The 13,110-nt window shown below is 38.1% G+C and overlaps 1 protein-coding gene across 1 annotated transcript in view; it reads right to left on the bottom strand.

Annotated features, from left to right (window-relative positions):
* LOC107767614 (uncharacterized) overlaps window positions 1-13,110 on the bottom strand; it is a 30,588-nt gene that overhangs the window by 3,012 nt on the left and 14,466 nt on the right. Inside the window, exons 8-12 of the mRNA XM_016586668.2 lie at window positions 11,754-11,824; window positions 3,922-4,179; window positions 3,756-3,832; window positions 946-1,037; window positions 185-267 (exon numbers count right to left, since the gene is read on the bottom strand). Coding sequence (XP_016442154.1) covers window positions 185-267; window positions 946-1,037; window positions 3,756-3,832; window positions 3,922-4,179; window positions 11,754-11,824 — 581 coding nt within the window. The remainder of the gene's footprint in view (window positions 1-184; window positions 268-945; window positions 1,038-3,755; window positions 3,833-3,921; window positions 4,180-11,753; window positions 11,825-13,110) is intronic.

Consider the following 13,110-nt stretch of genomic DNA (forward strand, 5'->3'; position numbering starts at 1 on the left):
ATCAGAATATTCATGAGATCTAAACATGTGAAGTACTTTCCAAACATCACAACTGATGGAAAAACATTACTACTAAGATTTCTAAGAACTGACATTTCTTAGGGTAAGACAAAGAACCAACAGATAAGTGCCATGTTAACACACCTGAGTAGCAATGTATAAATAAAATACAAAATACACTAACCTCTTCATCAATGCTTGGCAAGTAATATTTCAGAAGCTTTTTCCATTTTTTAACTGTGGTAGCAACATTCTTGACCAATTCATCTGGGGAAAAAAGGCATATATGGGATGAATACACAAACTATACAACATAAGCATACAAATATTAGACATAATATAGCCACTTCCAGAAAGAAAAGAGGTCGAAGTAAATACGAAAGAAAGCGCATCTAGCTAAATTCTTTATACCTTGCCAAATATTAGTGTCTGAGATTAAGAGAAGGATGAAAATGAATAATTAAAACTCAGTATCTAAACCATATCATATTTATAGAGCAAAATAACGAACAAATAAATGCAAATGCACATACATAGCAAACAACTGAACACCAACAAAGAGTAGAAAATTAATATCATAAACTGGAAGTGGAAGCCATAAGACCATTACCATGTTTTTTACCTTAAGAAAAGTGCCACTATTTGTAATAAGCTTATAGCTTTAAGGGCATACAGCTTCAACACTTGACATGCATATTAAATGATCTTTCAATTAAGCAACAGATCTATTTGGTGTATCCAAGTTGAATAAGGGAATATGAATCTACACTTTAGAAAGGAATTTCTCTCTTTTATAACGAAACAGGAAAATTAGCACCGCTCACCACAAAATGCCAAAAACCCAGCACTCTATGTCAAATTGCAATAGAAAAAGCAACCTACAGATAATTACAATTTACAACAACCTTGTGTAGTGTGAAACACAAAAATAAAAGGAAAACTTACTAGGTGAGTCATGCGGAGAATCCAATGCCAATTTCATCACTGAATAAAACAAGGCACCAGCACAGTCTGCAGATGTCATATTGTATGACAACCTGCAATGAAACAGAGAAGGAACACAAACAATCTGAATTCCACTAGTCCGTGTACACTTTCTTCTTATGACAAAATGTTTCTCCGTCTACCCTCAGAAATAAATGTCTTCGACCAAAATAAAGACTCCTGACAAATAACACATAGTGCATGATCTCACGAATTACTTCCCAATAAATTCAGAAATTTAAATATAACAACAATCACCAAGCCTCAAGGCCACTAGTACGTGTACACTTTCTTCCTATGACAATATGTTTCTCCGTCTACCCTTAGTAGGGGTGTGCATTCGGTTTTTCGATTCTATTTTGCACTGTTCGGTTTTTCGAATTAGTTTGGTTTGGTTTGGTACTCTTTTCGGCTCGGCTTTTCCCAGTTTGGTTATTCGGTTATTTGATTATGCCATACAAAATAATTAACATAATCGAATATTTATAGTTCATGGCGAAAATATAAATATTATAGAGAATGAGAATAATATTAAATTTCTTAATAAAGTTTCTAATATTAGTCACAGGTAAATCATTGAAAACACATTTTTAAAAGTAACATGTCCAGACATAAAAATACAAAATACAAAATAGAAGAGCAGTGCAAGACTGGGAAATTGATAGCCTATTTGATATGCTAGCAAAAGTGGAGGGGTACAATACTGATGTGAGCCAACCAGATACCATCTGCTGGGGCACCTTCACAGTAAAAGAATGCTACAGGCAGATTGGTTCCCAGAACCAGATGATAGATGCATGGCCCTGGAAGTTAATATGGAAGACCAAACTACCTATCAAAGTCATTTGCCACAACTGGATTGCCCTCTATGAGGCCTGCTTAACTCAAAACAATCTCAACAGAAGAGGTTTCCAGTTGATCATCAGGTGTTATCTATGTCTGGGAGATGCAGAAACTGTCAACCACCTGTTTTTGCACTGCCCTATGACTTTTGACCTTTGGAATATGTTCCTTTGCATTTTTGGCCTGCATTGGGTCATGCCACAGAATATGAAAGAGGCTCAATTGAGCTGGAGTTTATGGAGAGTTTACAAGACCATCAAAAAAATCTGGTTGATGATCCCTGGTGCTATTTTCTGGTGTTTATGGAACGAGAGGAATAGAAGATGTTTTGATGGAATCTCAACTCCAAATCACTCTCTCAAAGCTAATTGCCTACTCAATCTTTTTTGTTGGACTAAGTTAGCTTCGGTAATTAGCACTGACCAACGTATGGACTTTGTTAGCTCCCTGGTCTTAGATTAACACTGTAAAGGGAGCTACAATTCTTATTTTTTTCATTCTGCATTTCATTACTTTTGTAATTCGCATCTCCCTGATGCCTTTTGCTAATGGAACACCTTATTTCATCAAAAGAAAAACATAAAAATACAAAATCCAAACCATAATCCTTTCAAATGAGATTAATTCTTGCTTGCAAATATTAGAACTTGAAGAAAAAGTGAAACTTTTGATGAAAGCTTTGCAATCAAAATACTACTTAGTAAAGATGAGGAATAAAGGGTTATATTGCAAAGATGAAGAATAAGGCGTTATATTCCCTAGATCCTAGTACAAATAGTTCAATAAGCAAGGTTGAAAGTGATAAAACAGTCAAACTTAACTCTAGTGATAAAACAGTCAAACTTAACTCCCGTAAATGGTACTCCATGTTAAATAAAATTAATGTATATTATTAAATTTTTTGTTTTTTAAGCATACCAAAAAAATCAACAACAACAACATACCCAGTGTAGTCCCACAAGTGGGGTCTGGGGAGGGTAGAGTGTACGCAGACTTTACCCTGCCTTTAAAAAGGCAAACACACTCTTAAATCCGAAAGCATACCAAAAAAGCCAACAACAACATGCATACCAAAAAAAATCAAAATTTTTAATTTCTCAATCTGAAACCAAACAGAAAAAAACCAATCCAAACTAAATTTTCATTTCGGTTCGGTTTAATCCGGGTAATGAACACCCCTAATCCTCAGAAATAAATAAGGATGGTGCAGAGTGGTAGCAAATGTGAAAACATACAAGAGATAACTGCAGGTTGTTGATATAAAGGCAGGCGGCCACAAATTTCCTTAGCAATATATACATATAATCTTGAGGCTTCCGTATTGATGTTTACGTAATACTTTCTAGAACTCAATTCATCTTCTTACGTACTTCCAATTGTACTCTGAAATTTAGGGTCTAATCAGAGTAAGAGAAACAACACAAGACTAGGGAATTCGACCACAGTAAGTCTGCATATACAGTGTAGAGTACAATAATAAAAGGAAAGGTCAAAGGCAAAAGAAGCATTACACTTTCTCGCAGGAGGTAGGCATAAAAAAAATACATACTTGAAGGTAAGATGTACAAAAATACCCTAAAGAAATATGATGAGATTTTAAGTAAGAAGAACACTGAAAGAGGAGAGGAAAGCTGCTGCTTTAACCTCGCAAAGATAAACTAAGCCAATTAGCACTTCAACCCTCTTTGGTTAATAGAAGCATAAATTAAGAAACTGTCCAAAGGACAAGAAATGGAACTTTTGGGTGCACACTTGTCACCCTACAGAATATACAGTAAGTGGAAATTCTTGTAGTAAATATGGCATGAAATAATGCACCAACTGGAGCCAACAGGAGGGAAGAGCAAATGTTAATTCAAGGTAAAAAGCTTTTCTCCAGACACAATATTCAAGAATATAAGATACAAAATGAGTTCTAGTCAACATACCGCAATGCATTAACTTCTAAAATTACATGGTCTTCTGTTACTTCTTCCTCTACAGCCCTTTGAAAAGTTGCTTCAACCTGCAATGACAAATGGAAAGGAGATCTTAATCTACTATACAGTTTTACGTAACTGATCAAAAATATAAAATAGTCCCATCAAAACCTACTTCTCTCTCAAAAATTACAGAGTCATCTCTAGTGTCTTCACCATCTTCATTAGAATCATTAGTGACAGAATCAGGTCCCAGTTCTCCAGAAGGTGGAAGAAAGGCACCATCTTCGTTTGATATATCTGCTTCATCATTAGTTATTTGCATGATCCCAACAAGTTTATCCACAAGAATTGGTGCAACAGAATGTCTCCATTCTTCTTCCAGTCCACCCTCACTGACTAACCATATGAAACCTACTCCACCATCACCAACCTGGAAAATCAGGATAAAGTATAAGAAAACAAACAACAAATGCATCATAATATCTTGGGCTTTTCAAACTAGATATCAGACAGGTGTCTTAGAATAACTGCTTCCATTTGTTTTCTATTTTGGACACCTAAGAACAGCAACTCAAAGATCGAATTACACCTAAACGACTTCACATTGTTGCTTCACAGACCCGCACCAATGTCACAGATAAATTGGATCGGAACTTTTTATGGGATTCAACAAATACGGTAGGAAGTTCCACCTAGCCAGCTAGGAGGACGTTACATCTCCAAATAAATTGGGTTGGCAGGGGGAGGGGGTCCTTGAGGTGACAGATCCCCGATTTTTCAACAAGGCCCTGTTAAGGAAATGGTTTTAGAGATTAGGGATTGAGCAGCACACTCTGTGGAATGAGGCAATAGCGAAAAAGTAGGGAACTGTGGAAGAGAGTTACGAAGATGCTGACAAAGTGAAAGCAGATTCTATAAAACAATAGTGACATCAACAATGTTATATTGGGAGTGTCTACTGGCCACTAGAAGCCCAACATATCTACAAGATGAGTAATGGAGAAATACATGCGTTAATGTGGAGGTGTGGGCATACATACCGGATAAGACTACAATTGATCACATCCGAGAGGGGTGCAAGAAGCTCGCCTACAAAGTCCATGTCCTATATATGCCTGATTAATATGTGCGAGAAAATAATGACTAAAGGTGCTAAAAGGGAAGAGAGACCTAAAATTACATGGAGAAAAGTTGCCTGAATGACCTATAAATTCTCATTATCGATGTGAACTTAATAATTTCTCATAATCAATGCGAACTTAACTTAACCTTTAAGGACACCCGCTCTATATCTGTGAACTTAACTAAGAACTAACCAATTGGAAAAAAGTATATTCATATAAACTACCTTCTTTTTTTTTGATGAAATAAGGTGTTCCATTAGCAAAAGGCATCAGGGAGATGCGAATTACAAAAGTAATGAAATGCAGAATGAAAAAAATAAGAATTGTAGCTCCCTTTACAGTGTCAATCTAAGACCAGGGAGCTAACAAAGTCTATAAATTTGTCGGTGCTAATTACCGAAGCTAACTTAGTCCAAACTCAGGCAATTAGCTTTGAGAGTGTGATTTGGAGTTGAGATTCCATCAAAACATCTTCTATTCCTCTCGTTCCATAAACACCAGAAAATAGCACCTGGGATCATCAACCAGATTTTTTTGATGGTCTCGTCAACTCTCCATAAACTCCACCTCAAGTGAGCCTCTTTCATATTCTGTGGCATGACCCAATGCAAGCCAAAAATGCGAAGGAACATATTCCAAAGGTCAAAAGTCATAGGGCAGTGCAAAAACAGGTAGTTGACAGTTTCTGTATCTCCCAGACATAGATAACACCTGTTGATCAATTGGAAACCTCTTCTGTTGAGATTGTTTTGAGTTAAGCAAGCCTCATAGAGGGCAATCCAGTTGTGGCAAATGACTTTGATAGGTAGTTTGGTCTTCCATATTAACTTCCAGGGTCAAGCAATGCATCTATCATCTGGTTCTGGGATGTGAAGGTGCCCTTATTCCCCCGGCAGATGGTATCTGGTTGGCTCACATCAGTATTGTACCCCTCCACTTTTGCTAGCATATCAAATAGGCTATCAATTTCCCAGTCTTGCACTGCTCTTCTAAAATGAACATCCCAGTTGCTACCATATCTGTTTTGAGCTATAGAGGAATTCTGGTGAACATCAATCTGATATAGGCTAGGATACTCAACCATGAGTGAAGTGTTGTTTAGCCATTTATCTTTCCAGAATCTTATGTGAACCCCATTGCCTGGTTTGAAGTGGATGCGCGGGAAAAATTCATTCCCCAATTACTGATGTACTTCCAAGGACCGATACCATAAGGTGCATTATAACTTTTAGTGCTCCAGTTATCTCTTTTCCCATGCTTGGCAGTGATCACTTCCTTCCATAGGCTTGATTCTCCCGTGCCATATCTCCAAAGCCACTTCATTAGAAGGCATTTATTGTGGATTGCTAGATCTCTAACTCCCAATCCTCCATTGCATTTTGGCTGAGTGACTTTATTCCACTTTATCAGATGAAACTTGTAGGTGTTGCTATTACCCTCCCAGAGGAAGTTTCTCCTTATTCTGTCCAATTGCTTTAGTACTTTCTTTGGGATAAGAAACAATGACATGTAGTATGTTGGTATGTTGTCAAGCACACTGTTAATGAGAGTTAGAGCCCGTTTGGACATAAGAAATTTTTCCCTTTTTTCCAAAAAAATTTCACTTTTTTCCGAATTTAGTGTTTGTTCATAAAATTTCCAATTTTCAATTGAAGATGCATTTTAGAAATTTTCGAAAATTTGAAAAACTCCAAAGTTTGTCAAAATTTTCACTCAAATCACTCACAAAATTTCAAAAACAACTCAAAATTATATTCATGTCCAAACACAACTCTAAATTTCAAATACCATTTTCACTTGAAAAAAATTTTCCCCCTATTTTGAAATTTTACAATTCCTATGTCCCACTTAATCTGCCACCCATGAAAATATATCGAAGCTGCCAGGAGGTTAGTCTCTTCTCAAATTTTTTCAATGATCCCATTCCATACCTCACAGTTTTTGAACTTAGCACCCAGTGGGGCCCAAGTATGTTGTAGGCAGAGTCCCAATACTGCAATCCATAATGCCTACCAGCTCCTCTACATTAGACACCTGATTGATAGGATAAGTTATACTTTTCAGCACATTGACATGTAACCCTGACAAAGCTTCAAAGAGGAGAAGAGTGAGGTTTAGGTGCATAACTTGTGACTTATCTGCCTCACAGAAGATCAAAGTGTCATCAGCATATAACAGGTGAGAAACAGTAATTGAGTTCCCAATATTGGAGCCTACTTTGAATCCCTGAATCCACTGCATTTCTCTAGCTTTTTCCAACATCTTGCTTAGTCCCTCCATGACCAGAATGAACATGACCGGAATGAACAGGAAAGGGGAGAGTGGGTCTCCATGCTTGATCCCTTTTTGAAGGGAGAAGAAGCCCACTGGTTCCTAGTTGACTAAAACTGAGTACTTGACTGTTGAGATGCTGAATCTGATCCACCTTAACCATTTGTCTCCAAATCCCATCTTCCTCAATATAGAGATTAGATAGGACCAGTTCAATTGGTCAAAAGCCTTCTTTATGTCCAGCTTGCACATAATACCAGGATCCCCAGTTTTAATCCTCCAATCTAGAGCTTCATTAGCTATAAGTGTTGCATCTGTGATCTATCTATGTTTGATGAAGGCATTCTGATGACTGGACACAAGTTTACTAATAACCTTCTTCAACCTTTCTGCTAGCAGCTTGGCCACAATCTTATATACACTTCCAATAAGGCTTATTGGCCTATAGTCTTTGAGCTCAATTGCCCCTTCATTGCTGATGGAAATGGTTGAGAGCCCCCATCAACTCCGGTTTGATAAATTCCCAGAATTTTTGGAAAAAAGCCAGTGTGAAGCCATCTGGACCTGGAGCTTTATCCGCGGCACATGAAAGAATAACATTATGCACTTCTTCTTCCTCAAAGGCTTTTTCCAGCATCTCCCTGTCTTTCCCTGAAACTGTAGCAACTTACTCAAAGTTAGTTGTTGGTCTCCATCCTTCATTTTCTGTGTGCAGGTTCTGATAAAAACTCAGAATCTCTTCTTTGATTTTTGCCTAGTCTTCTATTAATTCATCATCCACTTGAAGCTTGTCGATATTGTTGAATCTTCTGTGAGAGTTGGCAATTGATTGGAAGTACTTTGTGTTCCTATCACCCTCTTTTAACCATTGACACCTCGATTTTAGTCTCCAAGATGTTTCTTCAGCTTTGGCTAGTTCCTCCAGCTCCACTTTTAAACTCCAGATCTTTTGCTTTTCAGATTGTATTGGGATTCTATTTTCTGTGATGTGTTCTAATGCAACAAGTTCTTACAGTGCTCTGTTTCTCCCGACTTCCAGCTTACCAAAGATTTCCTTGTTCCAGTTGGAGATGTCCTTTTTCAGATTCCTCATTTTCTGAGCGAGTATGAAATCAGGACTACCCCCTGTATTGTAACTCTGCCACCACCCTTTCAACATGTCTATGAACCCTTCTTGTTGTAACCACATGTTTTCAAACTTGAAATAGGAGTGTGTAGAATCTCATTCTCCGCACTCCAACAACAATGGTCTATGGTCTGAAATTGATCTTGGAAGAGCCAGTTGCTTGATTGCTTTAAAGCTCTCTTCCCACTCTGTAGAAACAAGAAATCTGTCTATCCTGGATGCCTGTAGAGTGTCTTCTCCCCTTGTCCAGGTGTATTGTGCCCCATGTAGAGGTAGATCAATTAATTGAAGATCCAAAATAGTTTCTGTAAATTTCCTCATAGTTGTGGATCTTGTGGAACAGTTGAGTCTTTCATTCTCATATCTGCACACATTAACGTCCCCTCCAATCACCCATTTGTCCTCCCAGATGCCTCTTATTGCACCTAATTCCAACCATAAATCTTCCCTCTCATAATTGGTATGTGGGCCATACACTCCGGTAAAAGACCACCTAAAATCCTCATGCAGGCTTTCAAGCATACAAGTAATTGTGTAGTTGCCTTGATGTGAGTCAATGCATTTCCACAATCGTTTATCCCATAGGATGATGATGCCACCTTTGGTACCACAAGCTTTTAACTCTACCCATTCAGCCCACCTGTTCCCCCAAATATGATAAATGAAACTAGCTGGAATATTTTCCATTTTGGTTTCCTGTAGACACAGTATATCTACTAGTCATGCTAAAGTGCTTCTCTTTTTCCTATCATTAAGACCCCGTATGTTCCAACTTAGGATTTTAACTTTCATCTTGATACAATCTTGCAATGCCTGCCCCTTTTACTACTACACCCATCATAGTTAATCCCACTAATTAAATTTTGCACCTCAATTTCCCTTTTCTTTTTCCCCTTTTTATTCGTTGTGGCAGGTGACCGTCTTTTTTGAATTTGAGCTTGTCGGTTCTGATCCATCCTCAAGATTAAATCCAAGAGTTCATGTTCGAACCCAACTGCATTGATCCCAAAAGCTTTGCATGCTTTACCCATAACCAATTTTGTCCATCTGGAAGTATCTATTGTGTTGGGATGTTGAATTATTTGTGATTGCAGGAGATTTTCCTCATACAGGTGAGGTAGAGTGGCTTACTGTAGGAATCGGTGTCTGAGCAAACAAGAATTGTCGAGGCAGCATCTGACCAGTTTAGACGATTTGAGAGACTCATGAGATTGTTTACAAAAATTTCTGCTTCATCATCTGCTTCGTCGCCAGCTTCAGTGTCGTTAATGGTTGCATGCGAAGACGACTATGTTATACTTCCATTGATGTGAGTTGTCTGTTGGCAAAGTTTCGATGATATTTGGAGTGTTGCTGATATTAGTTTGGGGGCCAGGGTTTTTTGCTCTCCATACTGATTGGGCCTTCTTTGATTTGCCCTTTGCTTGGGCCTTCAGACTTGGGGCTCTGAAATAATAGGACTGAGTTTCTATTGGGCCCAAATATAATGAGCTTTTAACTCCTGAACAGCTTGCTTGACTGGGCCAGGTCAGAGGATAATTTTTATCTGCCCTAGTGTCCATATAACTTGGAGTGGGACCAGATAAATTTGAATTAAAGTTATCCTCTACCACCTGACCACCCACGTGATTCTGTGGTACTTTCCCTGCTGCTGCAATTCCCGAGATGTTCCCGTCTCTTCTCCGATGCATCTCCGGCACTTCTCCCCTGTAACTGGACTCTAGTTGGAATTAGCTTAGGGGTTGCTGCAACTTCCTTTAAAATCGAGATCTCAAACCTCCAATCCTCCACATCAAGCTCGATTTTATCTGGGCATTTGTTCCTGCTAGCAGTAACACATATTCTCGCCCAGAAATAGTGACTACGATACTTTGTGTCTTCATCAATTCCGACGAAACCACCACAAAGATCACCAATAGTCTTAAAGGTTTCAAGTGACCACGCGTGGATGGGAATACCAAAAGCCTTGACCCATTTGTATTCTGATCTCTGGCAGCCCAAATTAGTTCCTGCCACCGGTGACCACCACTCAAGAGATAGACGACGACCGTTCCAAAACCATTCACCAGCATGTATTCTCGCCGCTTCTTGTCTTGAAGGAAACTCAAATAAAAACTGGTTGTGAGAGAGGGGGGTGACTCTCATACCAGCACAGATCTTCCACCTATTCAAGAACCACTTTTGAATTACTTCTTGATTTGGGCTGTAGTTGAAAGGATCGTTGAAAATTCCAACCAGACACCGCGAGAGAAATTGGTGATTCTGGTCGGCCGGCTACTTCTGTTGTGATGTTGCCCACATTTCCTGCCTTCGTTGCTGACATCTCCGGCCACTGAGTGATCTTTGTTGTATCAACATATGATCTTGTCTGAGGAGCATAAGCATGCATGTATCTCTGTTTGTGGGTAGTTCTTCCAGAAAATGTAATATCTTATTAGCAATGTTACCCCATCCCCCATTTTAAACTGATTCAGGAATAATTACTGCTTTTTTCCTATCCCCTGTCCAAGTTTCTATTCTGATGAATCTGCCATATGTGTTGAAATTTAGAAACACTTTGTATGTGTATGCTTGTGACTTCCATCCCCATCGCATGTAATGATCCCCTGCACTTCTTGATGCTTGCCTGAAAGCTCCACACGCCCGACGAAGGTTCTCCTCGTCTAATCTGATCTTGGCCGAGAATCGTCTGCCCCTTTCAATTAAAACGAACCATCCTTCTCCTGAATCGATCTGCTCAAAAGATTTATCACCTGCAATGAAGAAAGTCTTGTTTTCCATGTGAACCCAGCGAAGAACGAAGTGATATTAACAAGAAAAGTCGCCGGAACATGGTTCCAGGAGAGAGAGAGGGGGGGCTCATTTCCCAAGAGAGAGAAAAAGTCCTTTTTTATAATGATTTTAGCAACACTTTGACACTCCATAGAAACTACTTAGGATTATGCTTAGTTATCTTTGTAATACTTACATTCAATTCTTGTTTTTGACAGGAGTCCATTTTGTAAAATTAGAGAATTGCATCCAGTGTTAAGACAAGCATGAATTTTGAGGAGATCCACTTTTAAAAAAACCTTGTTCGCATTCAAGCAAGTTATTTAGCATTGTAATGAATCTGGCCCAAGTACAGTGGAATGGATACATAGGATTTACATATCGGACGACACCAACTAATTTGGCATTGATGCGATTGGGCAGTTGATTGATTGATAGCAAATCCCAGAGATTGTCATATGGCTCTGAATTATTTTCCATGACTACTATTTAATTAGCTAAAACTGCAGAGACATTTAACTCTTGACACGAAAAATGTAGACTAGAATAAGTTATATTAAGTGAGTGAACATAAAGTCAAAACAGAAAGAAAAAAGATAAATCTTATGATAACAGTAACACCAAAGAAATCAAAATTACAGATAGAGACAAATGCAAAAAGGGATATAAAGTCTCGTATATCGAGGGAAAGTAGCAAGCTTTGAAACCAACCTCATACTCTTGCGAGTCAGGTAACTCGGTCCTCTCTTCCTCATTTAACTCATCCAAAGTACCAGAGATAGCTGTGTAAAATTCAATTTAAGGGTTCATTAACTCATAAATTATAGTAGAGAATATTAAAAACCCTATAATAATAATAACAACAAATTTAAGAAAACACCAGAAGATACCGTTTATGAACAAGCACAAGATGCACATCTTAAGACTCTTAGTTTAATGTCTAGCAGACAAGAAACTAGTATGACTCCGCAAAACTGAGAATTGCATTTGACTCAATTCCCTTCTCCAAAACAAAAATAGAAAAAAAACATTACTTACAAGGGGCGGGCCATTAGCCCTGAGGCAGTTGGGCATGCCTACGAATTTTTTATTTTTAATTATCTTTAGCAGAAAAAATATGAATATTATGGAAAATACGTAATATATATTAATATCTACAAACAATAATCTAACAAATTCTTCATTATAAAACAACACACTGTATATATTTTTTTTTTTGATGAAGTAACTGTTTTCATTAACGGCATCAAGAAGATGCATAAATTACAAAAGAGTAGCAATTGTTAGCTCCTTACAAATGTTTATACTAGTACTAGGGAGCTAACAAAATTCAAAAAACTATCAGGGGAGTCAATAGAGGAAAGATAACTCCAGTTATACAAATACATGAAGCAATCTGGCCTTGAGTTTGTGAGGAGATGTCGATACTCCCTTGAAACACCTGTTGTTTCTTTCATTCCAAATGCTCCAAAAAATAGCTGTCGGTATCATCTTCCATACTTTCCTGATGTTGCTATCAACTTTCCAGTAACTCCAAGACTCAAAAGCATCCCTAATATTATGTGGCATGACCCATCTAAGCCCAAAGAGTGATATGAACATACTCCATAAATCAGTTGCAATAGGGCATTGAAGAAAAAGATGACTGTGAGTTTCTGCCTCCCTCTGACACATGTAGCATCTATTCACAATCTGAATATTCCTCTTGGCTAAGTTGTCTTGTGTCAGACAAACCTCATAAAGTGCAGTCCAGTTGAAACAGATGACTTTGGGTGGCAACTTGATTTTCCATATTAACTTCCAAGGCCATTAGTTAGTTATTACATTGTGAGTTCCTGCTAACTTGTAGGCTGCTTTGACTGAGTACTTTCCTCCATCTGAACTACCCCATTTAAACTGGTCCGGTACTAGAATGTTGCTTGAAAATTTGTTGAGTGATGAAAGAAGTCTGAGCAGATCCTCATATTCCCAATCTTGCAAGTTCCTTCTAAAAGTTATGTTCCATGCGTTGCCCTCTCTACACTGATGAATTGTTGAGTCTGGATCAATAACCATTTGAAAGATAGCA

This window comes from Nicotiana tabacum, chromosome 19 (assembly GCF_000715075.1).
Source record: "Nicotiana tabacum cultivar K326 chromosome 19, ASM71507v2, whole genome shotgun sequence".
NCBI lineage: Eukaryota > Viridiplantae > Streptophyta > Magnoliopsida > Solanales > Solanaceae > Nicotiana > Nicotiana tabacum.